At 42.6% G+C, this 23800-nt stretch overlaps 1 protein-coding gene across 1 annotated transcript in view; it reads left to right on the top strand.

The window, feature by feature from the left end:
• Trmt9b (tRNA methyltransferase 9B (putative)) overlaps nt 1-10002 on the top strand; it is a 52991-nt gene extending 42989 nt beyond the window's left edge. Inside the window, exons 5-6 of the mRNA XM_028768242.1 lie at nt 2903-3076; nt 8600-10002. Coding sequence (XP_028624075.1) covers nt 2903-3076; nt 8600-9615 — 1190 coding nt within the window. The 3' untranslated portion in view covers nt 9616-10002. The remainder of the gene's footprint in view (nt 1-2902; nt 3077-8599) is intronic.
• Nucleotides 10003-23800: the final 13798 nt, after the last annotated feature.

Consider the following 23800-nt stretch of genomic DNA (forward strand, 5'->3'; position numbering starts at 1 on the left):
AGAGAGGGAGAGGGAGAGGGAGAGGGAGAGGGAGAGGGAGAGGGAGAGGGAGAGGGAGAGGGAGAGGGAGAATGTCTCACTCTATAACACAGACTGGTCTGAACTGGCCATCCACCTGCCTCATCGAATTACTCCCATATCATGTGGGAAATTACAAGTGTCTGCTCCTATACCATTCGGCAAACCCAAAGCATAGAGAATAAGGGAACATGGAGCCTCGCATAAACCACACCTTCTGTGGTTCAACAGCAGTAACTGAGACATACCCAGGAAACACTGTAACTGACCCATGTGGCCATGGCAGTTTACCCAGAGTGGGCTGGTCCATTCCATGTCTCTTGTAGGTAGCATGGAAGGAAGCATGTGGGTTGAAGTTGTCACCTAAATGAGCTCATAAAGTAGGAGAGAGACCAGAGCTGGATTCTTTCCCAGCTAGGTTCTGCTCATAATTAACTCCTGAAACACCTGCCCTACCAACACTAAAAATGATATTTTTGTGCACATAATTAGACAAATTTCTCAATAATTAAGACTCCTCTTGACTTTTATCTGGCTGCCTTCCCAGTTCCAATGGTCATCTCTCATTGCTTTAATTCTCTAACGACCATTCGTTCATTTGATGCAATAAAAGTTAAGAATACTGTCCTCATATGACCAGCACCATGTTTGACCAATGACATATCTCTTCAACACTGGACTCAAAAAATGAACTTAAAATGTGCATTATATTTGTCTCTTTCAACAACAACAATGACAACAACAAAACCATAGAAAAAGAACTCTTTTAGGTGAGATAGTAACAAAGAACAAAATTTTAAATGTCGTTGTCTCTTGTCTGGGATGTACCTAGGTGGCAGAGCCCTTGCCCAGTGTGATGGGACCCTGGGTTCAATTCTAATTATAAAGGGAAAGCAGGGTATTTTTCCTACAAACATTAGAAAAATACTCGTTTTTGTTATTTTCAGCAAATATTCACCCATCTTGGCCCAAAAGGTTTTGATGCATTGGAGCCTTGCTCTGTTAAGCTCTATAGACACTTTGTGGTACAGAGTACAAAACTGAGAAGAAAGTGAACATCCAGACACTCTCCAGTGTCTCTTCAGAACTGGGCATGGTTATTAATGAGATTTTGCAAGGGAACAGAGTTGTTATGGACTGGAGCTTGCTATGGTATCATGAATGTTCATATACATCTGAGATCCTGGGAAGGCCTGGCTTGTTGATGGATGTGACTCCCTCGTTATAGGAAAGCCCTCTTGCCAATGTCTCAGAGTTGCACTCAGAAAGGAGCAACTGCCTCATGATTGGAGGTTCTGTCCACAGTCATGTCATTAGAAATGAACACGGGAGGATGAGTGGAGAATGCTAGAAGGCTGGGCACCAAGAGAAAAATCCTGAGCTTCTTTGCTATGAGAGGTTTTCTGAATATCTCCTGCCATCTGACATGATTTATGAACATACTCTCACCAGAATTCTTAAAGCAATTTCCTCTTTCTTTTCTCAGAATGTATCTCCCAAGCCAATAAAAGGAGAAATGAATTTCCAAGATACTTATTAAAATAAGGCTATCATCTTTGACACAGACAGGATGTTAACTCTGAAATACTGGGTGATTTATACTTTGCCTGCGACTGTCTTCAAATAGCCGATACTTCATAAGCGTTAGGAACGGTGGCTATGAGATCTAAAATAAGTATCAAATCTCAGCCATTTATATTGAAAGAATAACATTGGAAAGCTTTTATTACTCACCTCCTCTCCACTGTCACAGCTGGCACCGGGGAACCTCCACTTTTTTTTTTTTTTCTTGCCTCGTCATTTTGAAATAGTGTATTAAGGTGGGGTTATTAAAGCTGTCCCAGACTTATCACTCAGAAGCAGCAAACTCTACATTTAACCAGTGAGTGATCTCTTTGTGCAGAGAAAAGCCTCTAAATAAGAAATGCCAGTAGATTTAAAAAAAAAAAAAAGTCAGCTCATGTGATTTTTTTCACCCACCTCTGGGACCTAATTTACATATTTGAGACTGAAGATCGATCATGCTAGGAGCCACTTGCAGATGCATGTCTCTCTCATGCCAACTTCTTGGAAGACTGAAATGGCAAAACTCCCTTGAGCCCAGGAGTTTACCCTGGGCAATACAGAGAGACCCAGTCTCAAAAGAGAAGTTGATGGCAGTGCTAGAAGATAGAAGGTGGTTGTTTCATGGCAATTCCTCATCTGTGTTACTCTCTATTCTATTACAAGATGTGACTGACCTCAGTCTTTAGATTGGATACTTGGGCCTCTGCCACTAGAAAATGAATGTCAAAAATGGTCTTTTTTTCCCCAGACTCTCTGTTAGAGCTATAGACTGACTCAACAGAGAAGCCTTGTACCTACCATTAACCTGAGAATGCATGGAAAGATGTTTCTTCTTCAGTCACAATCATATTTTTTAAAAACCACATTTTATTGTCTAGATTTTTCTATTCATAGACATTGAAAAGCTGTTAGCAGTAATCTGTTCAACATGATCAGAAATTGATAAGACCCATTGAAGTAGACATTTGACACAGCATGCACGCACAAAGTGAAATGTGTACATCACCATGAAGACACCGAGCCCTCATGCCCAGCCTCAGTTTCTGGATGCTGGAGTTGTGTTTCCAAGGGACAAGCCAGCTCATAAGATTAGGTTGTCCTGATGTCCTGAGCTCCATGGGCAATGCGTCAATAAATATTCCATTCATACTTCTTTTTTTTCAGTACTCTGACTTTCCTCTCCTCTGTATGAAACTATGTACGTGTTCTCTGAAGTGTTGTGTCTTGGTCATTTAATAGAAAGTTTATCCATTATAGCACACATTAACTTTCATTGTTCCAGTATGAACAGCTTGTGACATTGTTTTTTCTCTTACAGGTTGTGGAACTGGAAAGTATCTTAAAGTGAATAGCCAAGTACATACTCTGGGCTGTGACTACTGTGGGCCTCTGGTAGAGATTGCCCGGAATAGAGGGTGTGAAGTCATGGTATGTGACAACCTTAATCTCCCCTTTAGGGACCAGGGCTTCGATGCCATCATCTCCATAGGAGGTAAGGCAGCCAGGCCACAATCACACTTTGCCACGAAAAACCACAATCAGACAACTCAGTGTCTATTCTGTGTAGAGGTCTATGCAAAGCATTTTGTCTAATTTTAAAATATATGGCTTATTTGACTCCTGACTAATACTGTTACCGTATATAAGCAGTTTTAACTTTCAGGCTGTTATTGTGTTATTTTTGATGATTTGTTCCCATGTGTTTCACTACTTACAAGATGAGTGTTCGGGCTCTTATTTATTGAAAACCTATTTTGCCCTATTGAGATCAGGTCAGATCCTCCTGACACAAAGGGGATTATTCAGGTTTCATGTTAACAAAAACAAACTACAGCAGTGCCCTTGCTAACAGAAAATTCTAGAACTAATGTATTGAACATCCCCTGAACAAGTATGTCATCCACTGGTACTCAAGTTCCTGGAAAAGACAGGCCCTAGCTGGTCCCAGATTTCATTGTTTTAGCATGTCTTTCTGTTCCTAATTCTAGAAGTTGTTGATGAGTTTAGGGATATTTTTTTCTCACATTTCACAAGCCTTCCCAGTAAACTCCATGCCAAAGCAAACAAACCAACAGGAATATCAGCAAAGACAGATACATGAGAGGTAGCTCATTTTACCCTGTACTCCTTCCTAGGAAACCCTATATTAAAGCAGTCTTCTAGCCAGTCATGGTGATACACATCTTTAGTCTCACTCAGCATTTGGGAGACAAAAGCAAGTGGATCTCTATGAGTTCAAGCCAGCCTGGTCTACATAGTAAGTTCTAGGACATCCAAGACAACACAGAAAGACTTTGTCTCAAAAATCGAAAAAAATGAAACAAATGACTCTTCTGATGAGTTCTTTTCAGTGACAAAGCCTTTTACAAAGCAAATTACTTGATTGAACACTTTTTTTTAATTAGCCTTTTGATACAACAAACTTTACCAAACTACCAAAATAAGGTGATCTTATGGAAGTTGACTACCATTCAAAATAATATATACATATAATATACTATTTATACTTTCCTGAACCAGGCAAGAGGTTGCTAGGTCTCCTCAGATGGGAACTGCATCTTTGCATAGTGGAAAGACACAGGCCTGCATGCCGTAGTAACCTTGGAAATGGTCAGGAACAGTGGAAGACGATTGCCATGGGAGCCTCCCTTATGCTGTCTTACTTCTCTGCACTTGAGACTGTTAGGTACCTTTTGTTGTAAGTATTAGTCTGTGCACGCTGCTATAACAAATCATCACAGATTCCTGTGTTTTAAACAATAGACTTTTATTTCTTCCCTCAAAGAACCAGCCATGCCAGCTCCTTGGGAGGGCTTGCAGATGGCTGCTGCCTCCATCCCTTTTTGCTGATTCCCCATCTGACAGAGGTAGAGGTTGAAGATCAGCCTCTTCATATGATGGCAGTAATTCAGTCATGCAGGACCACATCTGAGCCTAGTGATTTCCCAAAGGTCCCGCTTCCTGTGGACATAGTCTTCGTTGAAGTGACACAGATATACCAAAGGGTTCATTTTGACCTAAGCAACACTGTGCTGAGCTCTGAATCTTTAGTGGGAAAAGCATTTTTATTTAGTCACCTTTCTAAAGAACTAGAAATTAAAGAGAGTTTGGAAGAAAGATGGTCTTTGCTCTCATAAACACGAGGCTGCTTATGTTGGTTTTAGAGTCCACAAACTCCTTCTCATCATCGCTCAGCTACTGTGACAGGAAGTGTGGTGTTGACTCCTTGCCTGCTTTGAGAGATGTTCCATGTTCCTGTGTTCTCAGCTTAAAGGTCCCACCTTTCCCTCACAGAAAACGGAGGATGCTACACTCTCATTTGTGTCTGTTCCAAAGCTTATGTTAGAATTTGTCACAGCTCTCCCGACTGTATGTAGCCTGTTATGGAAGTGGATTCATTATCACAAGGAAAGTCTCTAAACCAGAAAGTTGGGGAGAGATTGGCACAACTTTTTCCAAGGAGAAGTGAACCCCAGAGAGGGCATCTAGTACAGCCAGGTGTCTGACAGGAGTTCAGGGAGGCTTACTTATTACATTTGTGACTCGAAGGCGGCTTGCCACTGAAAAAAAAGCCCACCCAACATAGCTGATAACTCATGGATAAGTGTCACAGTGTGGGGGCAGCTCCAGAAGTCTCCTCTCCCCCAGCAACTGCTTACTCTTTGTATAGTCTCAGGTAGGTGAGCTCATAAGTCTTGTAAATTTTGAGAGTTTCCAGTCTTCCAGAGTCTCACACTGCACCTCCCTGAAGTTTTCAATTCAGAGGAAATATCTGCATAACAGTGAGCTTGGCAGGGTGTCCTCTAAGCCCCCGTGCCTCACTCAGTTCTCTTTATTGTGTGTGTCCTAAGCTGTATCAGGAGGAAGCCAGAAGCCCCTCACCCACCTATGCTGACTCATTGGTTTGAGGAATTATGATCATCTGGAAACACGACCCAAATAGATTTCTATTGTTTATAGTTTACCTATAAACTGGCATTCTGTTCCAGTGGCAGAAATGTACTAATACACCCCATTACTATCTTTACTATCTTTTAATTGAAAAGTCTTGACAGACATGGTGGTACATACCTATAATCTCAGCTCTGTGCAGGCTGAGGCAAGAGAATCATAAGTTTAAGGTCAACCTGGAGTACACAAAGAGGTGTTGACTGAAAATAAATTAGCCAAACAAAAATATCCCTTTAAGTTCCCAAACATACTTTTAGGAACTATAGCTATGAGGTAACATGGTAAGGTCATTTTCAGTTATATTTCACATTTAGAATAACAGGAAAAGTTTTAAAACTTACTCTTACATTCATATGTATTTATTCCTCATTTTGAGTTGTGTATTTGGCATTTCTTGCTTGTCCTGACATGAAGACCTATCTTTTCCCCACTGCTCTATATTCTTGCTTGTTGGAGTCTTTTAGTAACAGAGAGACAACTGTCATGCTTGGTTGTACACCCGTCATGCTTCCCTGGATGCTTCCCTGTCAGATTCCGAGAAGGAGCACATTTTGCCCTTAGAGCAATTTGGCAAACAGTTTAAAATAATTTAGTAATGTAACCTGGTGTAAATCAACTCCTCCTCACCAGGCTCTCCAATACCCATCCTCCAGGGAACTTCAAGCAATACCCGGTGACATTTTGGGGGAATCACAAGTGGACAGGTATATGTATGCTCTCATCACTGACAGGTGGCTCCCCCACAACAAGAATCATCAAGCCCCGAATGTGTTTTAAAGTCTGCTTTCTGCCACACCCCTAAGTTCTGAGTGCTTAGGGAGACCTACGCACTTGGAAAGTTGAAGAACAGTAAGACATAAAGTATACGATTTGACAGGGTGTTAAAGGAAATCTGCTGTCACCATTTGGTCCTGTAATCCAAAAAATGGATTCAAGTTATTATTTTTTTTTACCCTATCTACTTGAAAATTGCTCTAAGTACGTATATGGAGTGTATATGGGGACTACATATGTGAAATACTATTTTTGCATTTGAGTTGTGATTATGATTCACAAACAAAAATGTTCTTTTACTTTTTAAATTTTCAGCATAGTTTCTCAGTGGTGATGACATTTCAGATAAATCTCACTACAGTGAGGCTCACGATGCTTCCTAACAGAACATGTATATGGGTGTGTGTATATATATAACATGTATGTGTGTGTGTATATATATAGCACATTTGACATGTGTGAGGAAATCTTCCTCCGTAAGCTTCTTTTTCCTCCAAAACATTTGGCTTGGAGCTGGAGAGATGGCTCAGCTGTCAAGATCACTTGCTACTCTTGTGGAGGACCGGGGTTCAGCTCGACAACCCAGGTTGGGTGGGTCACAACTGCCTAGTGTAATCCCAGAGGATCCAACACCCTCTTTAGCCTCCATAGGCATCGGCATACATGTACCATTTGCTCACATAGGTACATAGGCATAAATAAAAATTTAAAAATGCTTGCTTTAAAAGTTTGTTACCTACTACCTGTTAAGTACATATTGTTACTTTTCGGCTTAAAATGATAATTAAAAATGATTTGTTTTGTACTTATCAATAAATGAAGACATTGTTTCTTATACAACGCCCTTTAAAACCCAGTAGAGTCCTGGATCGTTGAAGACCTATTAGTCTATTACAAAGAGATATTTATTGCATGTAAACAGACCTATTTTAATGTGTTTCTCCTGTCCCCTCTTGGGCTTTACAAGATCAATGCAATGAATTGTCATCATCCACAGAAGCTGTGTTCCAGAGAGTCTTGTGGACACTGCGCGGCAGCTCACAACTGTCTGTAACTCTGGTTCCAAGGGGTTCACATACGCAGGCGAAACACCAACCCATACACAAATAAAACAGACGATAGACATGATAGATGGAAAATAATGCAAATTGTCTTCTTGAGTGACCTCCCTCCGAAAACCTTTCATATAGAGAGCAGACTTTGTATGTAGATCAGACTTCCCTTTAGTTATTTGATGCATACCTGTGGCAGGTGAACCTCAGAGCTCCCTACCTTAAAATCCTCACTAACAGCTAAACGCTGTGAGCGCCAAGAGGACAGGTTCAGCTTCTCTCTGCCAGCGCTGCCACATCAGAGCTGGAGTTACTCAGCTTTGCTTGGAACCAGTCTCCTCTCTGATCTGGGTAGAGGCCCCTGTTCCAAAACAGAGCTTCCTCATGTCACAGTGCTGTAGGACCTAATAGACGAGGACTTTCTATATATTTGTTTGGTGAGAATAAACCTAATAAAACTGGGGGTACAGTACAGAGGTAGAGTGCCTGCTATCATGCTCAGTCCCCCGGGTTTGTTACTTACCTAGCGTGACAAAGTCATTGTTACTAATAAAATGCACCCACAATAAATAAATGCACACATACACATAGGGAAAAGGTGGATTCTATTCAGGAAATATTCGAATCTCCCTTTGACTTTTCAGGGATTAAATGTAAAACGATAACTAATACATTTTTTTTTAAGCACACACAATTTTTGTATTATCATTAGGAAGGGCTAAGTTAACGTTTGAACTTGTGTCTAGCTGGCTTCTCTTTGCATCATCTAACTAAAGAATATATAATATTTAACCTTTTTCTATATCTTGTTATATTAATATCACTAACACCCATGATTCATGGTGTTCATCCTTTGTTTCTATAGAAATAAGTTATTCAGTAGAACGATGAGTTGTTTCCTGGACTCCAACATAGAACAATGCCCCACTGTCCCTTTCAGATTTCAGTAATTCACATTGGATATCCATGTGACAGCCAGTTTTCAAATCCCACAGGCTTTGGGGCTGAAGAGATCTTGTACATTATCTCTAGGGTTTTGTTTATTTTATTTTTTTAATTGGAATTGAGAGAACTTAAAATTTACAGAATTTGCTCAAGTCAAAAACTGTGCGTCTCTGAAAGCCAGATCCGTATTGTTTTCCCAGTTTATTGTGATAAGGCCAGAATTTCATAACCAGTGTGTATGTGTTTATGCATATGCTATATACACAATGACATATATTTTTTTTCTTTTGTAGTCATACATCATTTTTCTACAAAAGAAAGAAGAATTAGAGCAATAAAGGAAATGGCCAGGGTCTTAGCTCCCGGAGGCCAGCTGATGATTTACGTTTGGGCAATGGAGCAGAAGAACCGGCACTTTGAGAAACAGGATGTGCTTGTGCCGTGGAACAGGACACTCTGTTCCCGGCTGCTGTCAGAATCCCACCAGTCATGGGGTCATCAGGGTGAGCATCCCATGAGCCAAGGTTACCAGGGCCCTGGTTCTGTGTGCGGCTGCGCAGTGTGCTTTAAGGGCAGATGCGATTCCAAGCGGTCCCACAGCATGGACTACGGGCCTGCGGTGGCCAGAACCTGCTGCGAAGCTATTTCGAAGGGAAGAGAGGAAGAGAATGGATTATATAGCAATTTTGGAAAATCCTTTCGCTCCTGGTTTTTCTCCAGGTCTTTGGATGAATCAACCCTGAGGAAGCAAATTGAAAGAGTCAGGCCTGTGAAAATCCCAGAGAGCTGGGCTAATAGCACCGTGTCCCATCAGCCTTCCAGACACCCCAGCTTAGACTTGCATGGTCAGGAGCCGTTTTCAATAAAAGGACCGAACTTTGATGAGGTGTTCGTAGACCCATCTTCTCAAAGACACTTCGGCTGGCTGGGAGCACCTGGCACTTCAGATAACTTCAGTGGACACAAGGGAGGAGAGAGCAGGAGAAAGGAGGGGGGCACTTTTCTGGACATCACTGATACCGGGGACAGTGTGGCTGCAAGTAATGGCAGTGATCCTTCTGCCAGAAAAATATTAAGGAGGGTTTCTGCATTCGACTCCACGGATTCCAACTCAGAAGATTCAAGCTTTGTGGAAGGGCAACAGGAGGCCCCGGATTCCAAAGCCTTCATGCGTTACTATCACGTATTTCGGGAAGGTGAGCTGTCCAGCCTGCTGCAGGAGAGTGTGTCTGAGCTGCAGGTTCTGAGCTCCGGCAATGACCACGGTAACTGGTGCATCATCGCAGAGAAAAGGAGGAGCTGGGATTAACTACATCGCTCAAGGCAGAGGCTACAGTGGTGGCCCATCATTTGTTCAATGGGGCTGATGTGGGTACCAGAATCCGCGTCAAATCCAGGTACGAGTTGGTGCTTGAGCACTTGGACTTAATCCTCCAAATTGCTGAGTAAGCACGAAGTCTGGCACTTACTGCATCCACTACAGGATCTGCCTGCTGAAGTTTCAATGAAAGGATCTGAGGAGCAATAGAAAACGAACTTAAATACAGGCTTGATTTTATTCCTCCCAGAGAGGAAATTATTATAATATGTGTACGTCAAGCATCAGTATTATCTTTGATTTTTAAATAGTCTGCTGTTAAATATATCCTTTAAAAGCAGTATTTATTTTTAAATAAATTATGTTGGTTCTCAGGTAGTTACTAGATCTCTGCGGAAGGAACGAGGACACCTGCTCTGTTGCTGGGTGTGTGTTTAAGGCTTGCTGTGGAGCTGTCTTGTTTCCAGACTTTGTCTCTTAACTACATCAAGCCTTCTATTATCGCCCAGACTCTCTAAATTGCATGCAAACATCTTTTGGGATGATCAACAGTAATAATACTGTCTTCGGTGTTGCTCTGAAGCTTGTTATAGGCGCTGCCAGCAGAGGGTTAGTGTTAGAGCAGGCAGCTTGCAGAATCAGCATACATCCACAGCACCACAGAGAGAAGAAAAAAAATAGATAAAAAACAGCATGCAGAGGGCATCACACGGATAGGAGACGTTATGTCCTCTGGTGACATTTGCTCCAAAGGTATTAGGAGCATAAATAGCCAACTGAGGTTGTGCCAAAATAACCCAAAGAGTTTTCAACTAGGAAATGCTCACCTGAGTTATATGAGAGTCTAATTGGAGCCGTTTTACTTTGGCTGTGAGGACGGATCTGGAAAGCGTTGTGTATTTAGCCTTAGTGGACACATAACGGGGATCTGCTGTTGCATGGCATGGCATTTATTCCCTTGAAGGTGACCACATTAGATCCTTAGATCAGTGATCTGGACAGAGTCAAAGCTTAGTCACAGGTTGAGTTTCTGCTACTCTGTAGTGCAAAGATTAGACTGGGCATTGTAAAATCCATGACTTTTTTTTTAAAGCCTTAACCATGACTCTGATTAATTCTATGTTGTGGATCCCAAGGAACAATCATGACGGAACCAGACACTGGACTCAAGAGAAACAAAAATAAGTTGGTCAAGGAATGTGGTTCCAGATAATTCGTTAAAAGGCAGAAAATCAAATAGTCATTGTACTTTCTGGACCAAATATAATGATGGAGATTAGATTAAAATCCAATCTTCATTTTATTTTTTTCTCCCACAATGAAATTAACAAAAATCATAATGGATCATATATTTAGTTGGTGTTTATCCTCTTCAGAGATTTCGCTGGAGCTTAACAAAAAAAAAATGAAGCTATTTTTGAAGACACAGTCAAAGGTGATTTGAAAACACAAAATGTATCTTGTAAACTATCAGATAGCTCCTGAGGTTCTTCAAGTTAAAGTCCCATCTCCTCACCCCTGTGGTGGAAGTTGTGTGTGTGCCTTATACTTTTTTGGCATACATTTTGTACAGGGAGACTTGAAAATAGACATAGGAGTGAAGTATAAGTTACAATTCACTGTGCTCTCCACTTTTTCAAGTGAAGATATTAAACTGCCTGTACAGTACCTTCCTGGGAGAAATGGCGACTCTGAACTAGCAGTGATGACCTGTTTATTCTTGTTTTCCCTTTCTCTGAAGTCTGTGTCACTATCATTTGGCTTCGTTGCTGGACATTTGAGCCTGACATCCACCCTGATTGGAATGCACTCCTTAAGGCTTGTTATATGAAACTCTGTTCATTAGGCTGTGCCAGAATGCTTTACCAGCTAATATATATGAACAAGCTCATAAAATAAACACACACCCCATTTTGTATTCAAAGCCCTTTGGAATAGTTTATCAGGAGGCAGAGAGATTTTCATACAGCGCTGACAGAGCTGTGAACACTAAAAACAGCAGCCTTGCTAAGTGCACGAATTCTAAACATCCGGATGTTTTGTTGTATATTCAGCAAAATTTGTGGCTGGTAACCTTTCTTCCCGGGATCCTTGTGAAAAGCACCCTTACATTCAATTTTTGCCTTTTGATGATAAAAAGTCATTGGGAAGTAGTGTAAATATCTTGATCATTTGCCTGTCTTTAGGACTGTCCTCAAAAGGAAACCCAGGTCATAGATGCATATACATGGAGACAGTGGACAGTGTGTGTCCATCAGCCTTAATCAGCTTGTGGGTTGACTTCACTGATCTGCCTAAGGTTATCTGAAAACCTTCTCCACTGTTAAGATGAAATGGTATTTTTCTAGTTCCTGGCATCAACACAGAGTCCCGTTGTCTGTTGGAAGAGAAAGCTCAGGAAGGTATTAGATAACTGTTAGAAGTTGGACTAGTGGTACCTCCCTGGCTTGTGTGGGGAGCTTTGTGGAAACAGACAAATGATTTGGGGGAAAAAAGTGCATTGACTTAAACAAAAGATGCAATCAAAGTGATATTTTCCTGGGAGGGCAAGTGATTGATGAGCTTCTCCGGGTTATTAGTTTTTGGTGTGTATGTGGAGGAGGAAGTGTTATTTGTTTGTTGGTTGGCAGAGTGATGAAAACTGACCAGAGTACTGCAGTAACTACAGGCTGGCTATGCACACACATTGACTGTCATGCGGATTTGATCCTTCCCTCTTACCTTATATCCCCATACTGTCTGTCACTGATTTTTGCCTATCCATCCTGATTCTAGAGGCCAGAGATTCCTATGTGTTCAACTGACCTTCAATTGACTCAGAAAAAAAAAAATTGAAGGTAATCCAGATGTAAATCAGGAATTCAAAAGGACTTGAATACTACTGGCCACTGAACAAATGAACACTGGAGGATCTTTCAAATACATGGGCTCCCAGGAGAGCAGAAAATAGGACCCTAGCTGTACTCATTATGGGAGCGAATGCCTTAAAAATAAAGTGTGAGGGGCTAGGGGGTGGCTTACTGATTTCAGAGTGCCTGCTGTTCCTGAAGAGGATCTGAAATTGATTCCTAGCAGCCATTGTGAGGCAGCCTACAATGCCTCTTCAGGATTCCGACGGTACCTGCACTTGCATGTGCACAGATACACACACACACACACACACACACACACACCAAAAATAAATAGTTTTTAAAACCAGGCTATGAACATCCAGCTTGAATGAGGAAATTGGAGTGAGTATTCACTCCTCTGAAGAACAAAGCCAGCCAAGTCTCACTTTCCCTGATGGAAAAAGGGAGGTGGGGTTAAAATAGCAGCTAACTAATATTTATCATTTTATTTGTAACCCCCAATAGCTGTCTCAAATAAATACAATTCCCAATTTGCAGATAAGAAAATCTAAGGCATGGCGCACGCCTTTAATCCCAGCACTTGGGAGGCAGAGGCAGGCGGATCTCTGAGTTCGAGAGTTCGAGGCTAGCCTGGTCTACAGAGTGAGTTCCAGGACAGCCAGGGCTACACACAGAGAAACCCTGTTTCAAAAAAACCAAAAAAAAAAAAAAAAAAAAAAAGAAAATCTAAGGCAGAAAAAGAAAAACAAAACAATAATGTGCTAAGTTACCAGAATCTACACAAGCAGTAAGTATCACACATTTAGTGAGAGGCAGAGCTAAGATTCAGGCCTAGATGGTCTCGATCCAGTCTGAGTTCATAACCACGGTTCCCTGCATGCCCACTTGCTGGGTCCCAGGCTCTATGCTAAGCAGGCAACTGAGCATGCAAGGTTAAGTGTGATTTCCCCTGTACAAAGGCAGAACGCAGGTTAAGGATAAAACTACGCATCTTTCTCCCCTTTATGTTTTCTTTTCAGTTTTTCAAATGTATTTGTCTGTGTGTCTGTGTCTTTGTGGAGGTCAGAAGACAACTTGCAAGAGTTAGTTCATTCCTTTAAGATCTTCATGGTCTCTGAGCCCTCTTGCTAGCCCTGCTTTGTTTATTGGTTGGTTGGTTGGTTGGTTGGTTGGTTGGTTGGTTGATTGATTGGTTGGTTGGTTTTTCTAAATCTATCTCTATTTGACTTGAAGAAAAAAAAGTTCTTGATCACAGAGCTCTCTAATCACTTTCTACAATTATCAATCATTCTAAAAAAAAAAAAAACATAGCGCTATAGCTCTATTTACCAGTTTTATTAGTGAAGAACTTGGGAGCTAATGCAGGTATTCTATTTTTTTATTTATTTATTTATTTATTTTTGTTCAGAGCTGTGTAGTGTCCCCAGATACAAACGATAAAAAGCCAGGACATATTATCCAGGGTATTGGATTGCACATAATATTAAGACATAATGACCAAAAATTCAAGGGTCCTGCTAGAACACATTTTGTATTTGCTGTATGCCTATGCTCACATGGCATTGTTAGTTTTGTAAAACACAGCATTCAAATCTTGCTACTGGGATGGGGGTGGGGGACAAGGATCATAGTGCATGCTACTTAACATGGAGAACTCTGTCTGACACACTTAGATTTCATTTAACTGAGGTTACCCTGGGCCAATTGACAGCTTCTAGTGCAAGTGCTCAGTAAATCTATTTCAGAAAAGAATGTGTCCTGCAGGGTAAGATACGAACTCATTGGGAAGGCATGCAGGCCCCTAGTATAAGCCAACTCAAGTTATGTTTCAGACTAATTTCCTACAGTTGCACCTGTTTTCTGTTCTGCAATCGGTTATTTTAAACAATGATTTCATTAAAATTACATAATAACAAGTAATTATCCCATCCCTTGAAGGGATCTGATATATTCAGACTTGAAATGCTGTAATTATAAGCTTTCCTCAAAGACAGATGCACCAGCAGGCTCATTCCTTCAATAGACACAGGAATGCTAACACTCACTCATCTGGCAAAAGACAGTCCCTAGGAATATAAGAGGTTCAGAAACCCCACTTGATTTTTCACGTCCTCTGGTCCCATCCTTGGGTCAGAAACCAGAACCCTGTTTTGACTCAATGGACTCCATCCTCACACCCTCAGTTATATACAAAGCTGAGATAAGAACTTTTAAAAAAAGTTCTTATCAACCAAGGCCTGAAGTCAAAGCACAAATAGCACTCCGCAGGAGAAGAGCAGAAACCTAAGAGAATGATCAAACAGAAATTGCAGGCTATAAAGTGTACAATGTTTTGTTTTGTTTTGTTTTTTGTTTTGTTTGAAACAGGGTCTCATGAATCCTGAACTTGTATGTACTTGAGGATAACCTTAACTTCTGATCCTCCCGGTTTCTTTGGGACACAGGATCCAATGTAGGGCCTGATGCACACTAGGCAAGAACTCTACCCATTGAGCCTCGTCTCCAGCCACAAGCTGTATAATGCATTACACACTCTGAGACTCACAGTGTACCACAATAGTAGGAGTGTTTCATTGTAGTGTTACCCTACAGTCTGTCCCTCCTTCGATGGACTATAAACAGACAATGGATCATTTTATGTTTGCTACATAATCTGGCTAGTCTGATGGACTGGCTAATCTGATGGCTAATCGAATACCCAATTGGCAAATACATGGAAAAATAAAGCTGCCTCTAGTTTAGTTAAGTGTTAATTCAACCACATGAAAACATCTGATTTTTCTCTACACTGCTTAGTGATGTCTAAGGCTCCTATCTTGTGGGGAAAAGTGAGTGCCTTAATTTCAGTTGTATTGCCGTGAAGAGACACCATGACCATGGCAACTCTTGTAAAGGTAAACGTTTAATTAGGGCTGACTTACAGTTTCAGAGGTCCACTATCATCATCATAGCAGGAAGCATGGCAGCACACAGACAGGCATGGTGCTGGAGGAGACAAGCGTTCTCCATCTTGGTCTGCAGAAGGAGACTGGCTTTTACAGACAGCCAGGAGGAGGCTCTGATTCCACACTGGACATAGCTTGAGCTTATATATGAGACCTCAAAGCCAGCCTCCACAATGACACACTTCCTTCAACAACAAATACGCCTACTCCAAGAAGGCCCCACCTTCTAATAGCACCATTCCCTATCGGCCAAGCATTCAAACATGTGAATCTACAGGGATCAAACCTATTTCAATCCGGTCATAGCAATTCCTCCATAGCAAGTATAACCAAATACCAATGTCCCTAGACAAATCCACACATTTGCATTCACACAGTAGAAAAACTATGAAAGACAAGCATTTTCTTATGCACTAATCCTAAAACTTCTGCTTAGATGGTCTATGGGAAAGATTCAAAATTCTCCTGTGTGTTTATCCAGAACATTGGCAATGTTTAAGACCCACACATAAGTGAAAGATCCAAGATACTCTGAATATGTATGGTAACATGTCCCATGTTCTTCAGATGCTCTTAAATATGTATTATGTAAATATATGTGCATATGCATATTTGTAGACGTACAGTGTTTGCTGACATTACTGACCAAGAAAAAAGTTTTTCTGTGCACTTGCAGAAGACATTAAATTAGCAATTACCGTAGAAATGCATTTCACTCAATTGGCTTTTGCTGTTGCTTCAGGAGCATCTAGGATGATTGCTAGAAGCTTCCATGCCTTCCCTGGTGTTGAGATATGTATCTGTGTCAAAAGTGTATAGCTCTTAGCTGGGCGGTGGTGGCGCACGGCTTTAATCCCAGCACTTGGGAGGCAGAGGCAGGCGGATTTCTGAGTTCGAGGCCAGCCTGGTCTACAGAGTGAGTTCCAGGTCAGCCAGGGCTATACAGGGAAACCCTGCCTCGAAAAACAAACAAACAAAAAAAAATGTGTAGCTCTTTCTTTTTTCCCCTATAATATAGAGTTATTTTAATCTTTTTTTTCCCCCAGAGGGAACTAGCAATATATTTAGAGAACAAATTGATGTAAAACACTCTGACTATTATAACAACCTAAAGATATTTTATTTACATGAACCAACAGTGGCCAGTATCTTTTTGTAACAGATATTAAAAATAGTGTGATTTGTATGCTTGTGATATGTAGTTGCCTCTTTATGTGCTTGTGTACTCTTTAATAATAGTCTTACATAAACAGGATTGGGCTATTCTTTCTTCTGAATGTGTCAGGACAAGTGCTGTTCAGTTTGGTCACCCAGTGCTTGTCACACTTCATCAAAACTGAACTAGCTTAACTTGAATTCTGTTCCCGTTGTCTGGAAGCCGGGTTAACCATCTAATGATACAGTATCTTTTATGGGTTGATAGAAAGAATATTATTTATCTACTTTTTAAAAGGCATATTTTAAGACTAATAAAGATGTGGTAGACTACCCCAAAGTGTCACTGCGGCAATCTGTATTTCATATGGCTTGACCTTCGACCTGCTCCATCTCCAGGTTGACAGGTGGTTCTCTTTGGAGATTGATGAAAGGGATTTGCACCCCACACCACTGTGGCTCCCACGGAGCCCCAAGGAGACAATCCAGTAGCAGATGGTACCTTAGCATCCTGCTGCTTGGCAGCCCCTCGCCTGTGCTCTCAGGAGGGTTGCTTGGCCCTCCAGCTGGAGAGACAAAAAAAAAAAAGTGAAACAGGAACTCAGGGCTGGAGCCTTGGAGCCTTCAGACAGACACGTGCTCTGCAATCCGGCAAAGCACACTGGTCGCTCTGGTCTTCAGAAGCTGTCGATTCTTTCTCTTTGTGTTCCGTTTTTTGAAGTATTAATTACTCACTGAGCTTCAAGGCTGGCTATTTACCAGGCGTCTGGCAGGTTTTACAGCTGTCTCGAGAGTTCAAGTGGGAAGCAAACTTTCAGCTTCGACTTTTTCAGCTTGATTCCCCACACTTCACTCTTTTTTTTCCCACACTTCACTCTTGAGAAATCAGACTTACACTCCAGTGAGATGCTAGTCCTCAAAGGGTTCATCAGCAGAGAGGGCGGTTTGAATGGCTTTACTAGCAGGGATCCTGTTGGGACATGAATAAGCAGGCCCCTACATGGTATCCCATGAGGAGAAGGAGCCTGATCTGGGGTGGCCCCTCCTGTCAGGGACAGCTGTTTGAGAAGCTGAGTAGAGCATTCTGACAGCAAGGCTTAGCATGAAGTGAGTAGAACCACTGCCTGTGAGTGGCACAGTGGGCCACCTGGGCTCTGTGCCACATGTGAGACCGGCACCTCCATCCCAGTGCACACAAGGGACTCGCTGCCTAAGGCCAGAATTCCTAGAGGTAGATGAGTTTCTCACCAGAAGCAATGTAGTCGTCACGAGTCAGAGCTCCGCGACAATGAAAGCCAACACTAAAACTGGGGATTCATGCGACTGGTCCTCCACATGAGCAGCGTGCCGTGCTGGTGGTGGTGGAGAATGGTCCTTCCCCACACAACCCGGAAGTCCTCAGCCTTAGAGGGAGGAGCTTGAGGGAGAGCTGTGGTGCTTTGTCACAGCCATGGCAGGGTTCAAACAGAGCTCCATCAAGAAAGAGACGTAAAGCATAGAGCGGACAGAACTCAGTTCCCTAAGAGTGAATATGGGGATTTAAATACCACATTTCTTTATGTTTTTGTTGAACACCTTCTAAAGGTTCTATACAGGCAAAGGGCTTTTGAGAAACCTTTGAAGACTTAGTGGGAGTCAAATCTAGTTCTCAGTCTTGACAAATTAAAAAGCCAGCGAGCTATGGGGCTGGAGAGTTGCTGCAGAGATTAAGAGCATTGACTGCTCTTCCAGAAGACCTTAGTTTGATTATCAGCACCCACACGGTGGCTCATAACAGTGTGTAACTCTGGTTCCAGGGGATCCCACACCCTCTTCAGGTACCAGGCACCTATGTGGTGCATATACATGCATGTAGACGAAACACTCAGACAGTAAGATTAATAATTTAAATTAAAAAAAAAAAAAGAAGTGAACGCAAGACTAGTTAGTCCCCTTAAGGACAATGTCAGTAGACAGGAGGGAAGGGGTTGAACAGTCTGGGAGACGCTGAGTCATTTGTTAATAACAACAATGGTACCTTTGGTTATGTGGGTGCTACAGATCAGAAATCTTTATAGTACCACCTATTTCTGAGGGTAGATATCACTGATGGCCCTGTATAGACAAAAGCTGAGACTCTCAAAGGCTACGCCACTTTGATGGACAGTGAAGGCACTTGGTTTTGTCCTGAATTGTTATTACAAAAACCACAAGAAGGTGGTTTTGCAGGGGACAGGAAAAGGCAAAGGCGCCTGAGAAACACCACCAGGGCAATAGATTCAGTCCTTTTCTGTTTGTTGTTTCCCTCTCTGCTAGAGAGGCTTTGGGATGTTCTGGGCAGGCGCTTCATAAACACTCTCTGGATAAGAGAGCATCTGGCAGTTGGAAGGGAAGGAAGGCGCGGGGGTGACACAGCGGGAGCTCCGGCAGGAAATTTAGAAGTAGAAATAAGACACGTGAGAATAAAAGAACGTGGAGCCTAATTAAGAGAGCTGATTCAGAAGCGGAAAACTGGCCGAGCCGGTTTTAACCCAAGATCAGCAGGAGATGCGGGTGGGAACTGTGAAGTGTGGAGAGAGACTGCCCTCTGCTGGACAACTGTAAGCTTCCTCTGACGCCCTGACTCACCGAAATGCTGTTAAGTAACAACTAAAGATGAACTCCACATTTACGAGTTCTTTCAAATAAAAGATAACTAATAAGTGGATGCCCCATAGGAATTCAAACGGACCCCACAAGAGTTTATAAAGACAGACTGATGTATCCTCAGCGTGGATCACTGAAGAAGAATCAAGCCATTTGGCGACAGAATTCCACTTAGTAGGTAAGAATAGTACTTGTAGCTGGGCAGTGGTGACACACACCTTTGTCCCCAACACCCAGGAGGCAGAGGTAGACAGATCTCCGAGTTCAAGGATAGCCTTGAGCAAATTTCAAGACGGCCAGGCCTATGTGGAGAAACCCTGCCTCAAACAAACAAACAAACAAGCAAACAAAGGAAAAGTAGTGAATTATACTCGTGGTGGGGAGATGAAGGCAAGTGGTTTGGGAAGGCTGATATGATAAATGACTGATCTCTAGGTGCTGGTGTGATGTTGATAACGGGGAGAGAGAGAATAGCTAGATTGAATCCTCGAGATTCACCACACTGGGAGGTGTCCAGATATCTCCCTACTGTACCACAGTTACCAGATAAGAATCTGCTCTCCCACAATATGCTCTTGTGGCTTACAATTTCGGTGGGTCACTGAAAAGGTCTGTACCCCTGGGAAGAGTCAGATGGGGGCAGGGTCATCTCAAAATGCTGGACAGCATGGCTGCCGTCAAGCGTCTATCATAAGGAAGTCGGCCATGCCATTCAGAACCTCATCCCTCTCCTCTCACCCTCTTAGAATTCTGCTCCCTTCGATTTCTCTGCCCTGCTATTGCTGGATGTTTGCTATTGCTCCAAACGTTCTAGGCTTCAGAACATTTGCGCTTTCTATTCTCTCTTCTAGGAACGCTTCTCTCTTGAGTATATGCGACATTCTCCTCGCCTTCTTCCAGCTTGGGCCCAGAAGGACTTGCTCTGAAAGTGTTCTCCCTGGAACCATCTTGCAGCTGCCCATGACATCCTTCCTCACTGTACCAACACATCCCCAGACTCCCTGTTCCCTTCGGGGCTGTGTTTTTCCCTGTGTGCCTCTGATCACGTTTATTTCTCTAATACAGCTGTTCTCAGCCTGGGGGTTGTGACCCCTTTGGGGAGGCCAAACGACCTTTTCACAGGGGTCACTTAAGACCAACAGAAAACAGATATTTAGCTGGGCGGTGGTGGCGCACACCTTTAATCCCAGCAATTGGGAGGCAGAGGCAGGCGGATTTCTGAGTTCAAGGCCAGCCTGGTCTGCAGAGTGAGTTCCAGGACAGCCAGGGCTACACAGAGAAACCCTGTCTCAAAAAAAACAAAAACAAAAACAAAAAACAAAAAAACAGATATTTACACAATTCATAACAGTAGCAAAATGACAGTTATGAAGTAGCTACGAAAATATTGTTATAGTTGGGGGTCACTACAGCATGAGAAACTGTATTAAAGGGTCCGCGCAGCACTAGTAAGGCTGAGAACCACTGTTACAGTATGATTTTTCTGCCTTCTCCCAAGATGCAGGGCTTCTTGGGGACAACTGGGTTTTTATCTCATTGGCTGCCCCAGGCCCCCCACCCCATATCCCTGCTATCAATCATTCCTTGAGAATTACTGGGTGTAATTGTTGTCCACATGCTAACCTCTTTCTGACAGTTGTCACTAGCCCCTTTCCTACGCCTGGCGAATCCATTTGCAGGGATGGAGAGAAATTTCAAAAAAAAAAAAAAAAAACAGGAATTGGAGACTTGGAAGATTAAGCTGACAGAAGTGTCATGACTTTTCTGGTTTCAAGCTCTTCCCTCCCCCAACAGCTGAGCATCCTCTCCATCTCAGTCTTGCAGAGAAACGTCTGAGGCTGTATGTACAGAGAATCTTGAGAGTATAGTGAGTAACACCTAGAGGGGGGGGCAAAGTCAACAATTGCTGGTTTTTTAAATGTCCAAGATTAGTGTGTATCTTAGTTAAGCTTTCTATTGCTGCAAAGAAGCACCAAGACCCAAAAGCAAGTTGGGGAGCTTACACTTCCACACTATAGTCCATTACTGGAGGAAGTCAAGACAGGAACTCAAGCGGGGCAGGATCATGGAGGCAGGGGCTGACATAGAGGCCATGGAGGGATGCTGCTTACTGGCTTACTTCCCTTGGCTTGTACAGCCTGCTTTTTTTAGAGAACTCAGGACCACCAGCCTAGGCATGGCACCACCCACAATGGACTGCCTCGATCCCAGACCCCCAACATTGGTCACTAATTGAGAAAGTGACTTACAGCTGGATCTCATGGAGGCATTCCCTCAAGGGAGGCTCCTTTCTCTCTGATAACTCTAGCTTGGGTCAGGTTGACACACAAAATCAGCCAGTACAGCGTGGAGCCTTAAAATCCTGAAACTGAAATACTCTAAAAGTCTGAAACTCTGAGCGTTGACAATGATGCTACAGGCATGTAATAAGTTCCATGAACAATGTTCTTTTTTAAAATTACCTTTGGGCTAATAAGTATAAACATGTAAAGTGTAAATGAATTTTGTGTTTAGACTTAGGTCCCAACTCCAAGAGACTCATTATATAAATATTTCCAAATCCACAAAAGGCTTAAATCTCAAATACTTCTGGCTTCAAGAACTCTGGATAAGGAATCTTAAAATATTTTCATCCTTTCACTCCCCACCTGTCTTTTGCTGGTATCAACACTCATTGCCTTAACCAAGCTGCCTGAATCCTCTGAGCCTTAATGTTTTTCACCTATAAAATTAGATTAATGGTCACAATGCTGGGATGATTAAGTGAGATTCTAGGCTGGAAACTCAAAGCCCCAGGAACAGAAACAGCTGTGGAGAGCCCCCAGCACACGGTCAGGGAGGTTACATGCTTCTCAAACCTATGAGGGAGCTAGCAAGGACCTCAGGGTGGGTCAACATTTGACCTTCTCCTTTCTTGTTATGAAACACACACACACACACACACACACACACACACACACACATTAGATACCAGCATTGGCTGAAGGAAAGTCAAATTTCAAATCCAAAAGAATACCTGAAGCAGCCATCATGTTTGGAATCAGCAGATCAAATTCTGAATTTCGAATCTAAGCAAGCAATTTTTTTTTTGACATGACATACATCACACCTACATAAAAGAATTAGGGATATAGAGTAGAGCAAAGTCTGGACCAGTGACTCTCTGTCAGTATCCTCAGGCTCACAGCTCTGTTGTTGCTATGGATCCCCATCAGGGGTTACCAGTGTTAGGCCACTCCCAGAAGCCTGGAGGCTGAAGGACCCTATAGGCCATATACTGCTGGGAAACACTTCAAGCTCAGTATGATAGCCTGGTACTCACACTGGAGAGCCACCTTTGAGTTCCTTCCCTGTGGCCATTCCACAGTAAGAAGACTCCCATAGTTCTGCCCTCTGCTAACTCTGGATTCCCGTGTACTTCTGGACTCCCATGGTACTTCTGTTTGGCTGGCTGTCAGTCACTGAGAAAGTCACCTGCTTTAGAAGCCTTTCCCAGGCGCTCCTTTCCTCATGGAAACAGACTTCAGTGCTAGTTACAAGGAGATGCAGAGCAAAGTTAATGCAAGCAACCGGACTAGTTAGCTATTTAGACTGATAGATATGTCCGTTACCTTGCTTTGATCTTTACATAATGTACATATAACACGTACCCCATAGATATGCATGATTATTGTGTCAACAAAATAAAAAAACAAGAGAAAAAAAAAGAATCATAAATAGCAGCAGCGACCTCAGCAAAAGAGACTGAGAACATTTAGTACACGCCAGTGAACAGGATGCACCTGGAACCCAGCAGTTTGGACCTTTTAAACAGGTCGTCCTGCAAAGGACCTCCTCTGTGTGCAGAGGCAAGCCTCCGAAGCTCTCCACAGTGAGACTCCTCTCTCTGCCTGTGCCTCGTTGCACATCTTCTCAAGAGACACTCAGCACTGTGTCCACACAAACACCTGAGTGTCTCCTGAACATTTCATGCCTGGAAGGTTTTATACAACTAGCCGCCGGGGGATCTAGGGTCCAGCTACCCATAGTATAGTTTATAGATAACATCAACCTCATCCAGGATCCTAGAAGCATAGTGTCCTAGGGTTTCTATTGCTATGATGAAACACCATGACCAAAAAGCACGTTGGGCAGGAAAGGGTTTATTTGACTTACACTTCTACATTGTAGTCCACCACTGAAGAAAGCCAGGATAGGAACTAAGCAAGGGCTAGAACCTGGAGACACAAAAGCCATGGTGGCCGGTGCTGCCTGACTGGACTACTCCTCATGTGGCTTGCTCAGCCTCCTTTCTTATGTAGCCCAGAACCACCAGCCTGGAGATTCCACCATCTAAATCAGTCATTAAGAAAATGCCTTGGCCAGGCAATGGTGGAGCACGTCTTTAATCCCAGCACTTGGGAGGCAGAGGCAGGTGGATTTCTGAGTTCGAGGCCAGCCTGGTCTACAGAGTGAGTTCCAGGACAGCCCGGGCTATACAGAGAAACCCTGTCTCGAAAAACAAAAACAAAACAGAAAGAAAGAAAGAAAGAAAGAAAGGAAGAAAGGAAGGAAGAAAGAAAGAAAGAAAGAAAGAAAGAAAGAAAGAAAGAAAGAAAG

Source organism: Grammomys surdaster, unplaced genomic scaffold (assembly GCF_004785775.1).
Source record: "Grammomys surdaster isolate TR1022 unplaced genomic scaffold, NIH_TR_1.0 185, whole genome shotgun sequence".
NCBI classification, from domain to species: domain Eukaryota; kingdom Metazoa; phylum Chordata; class Mammalia; order Rodentia; family Muridae; genus Grammomys; species Grammomys surdaster.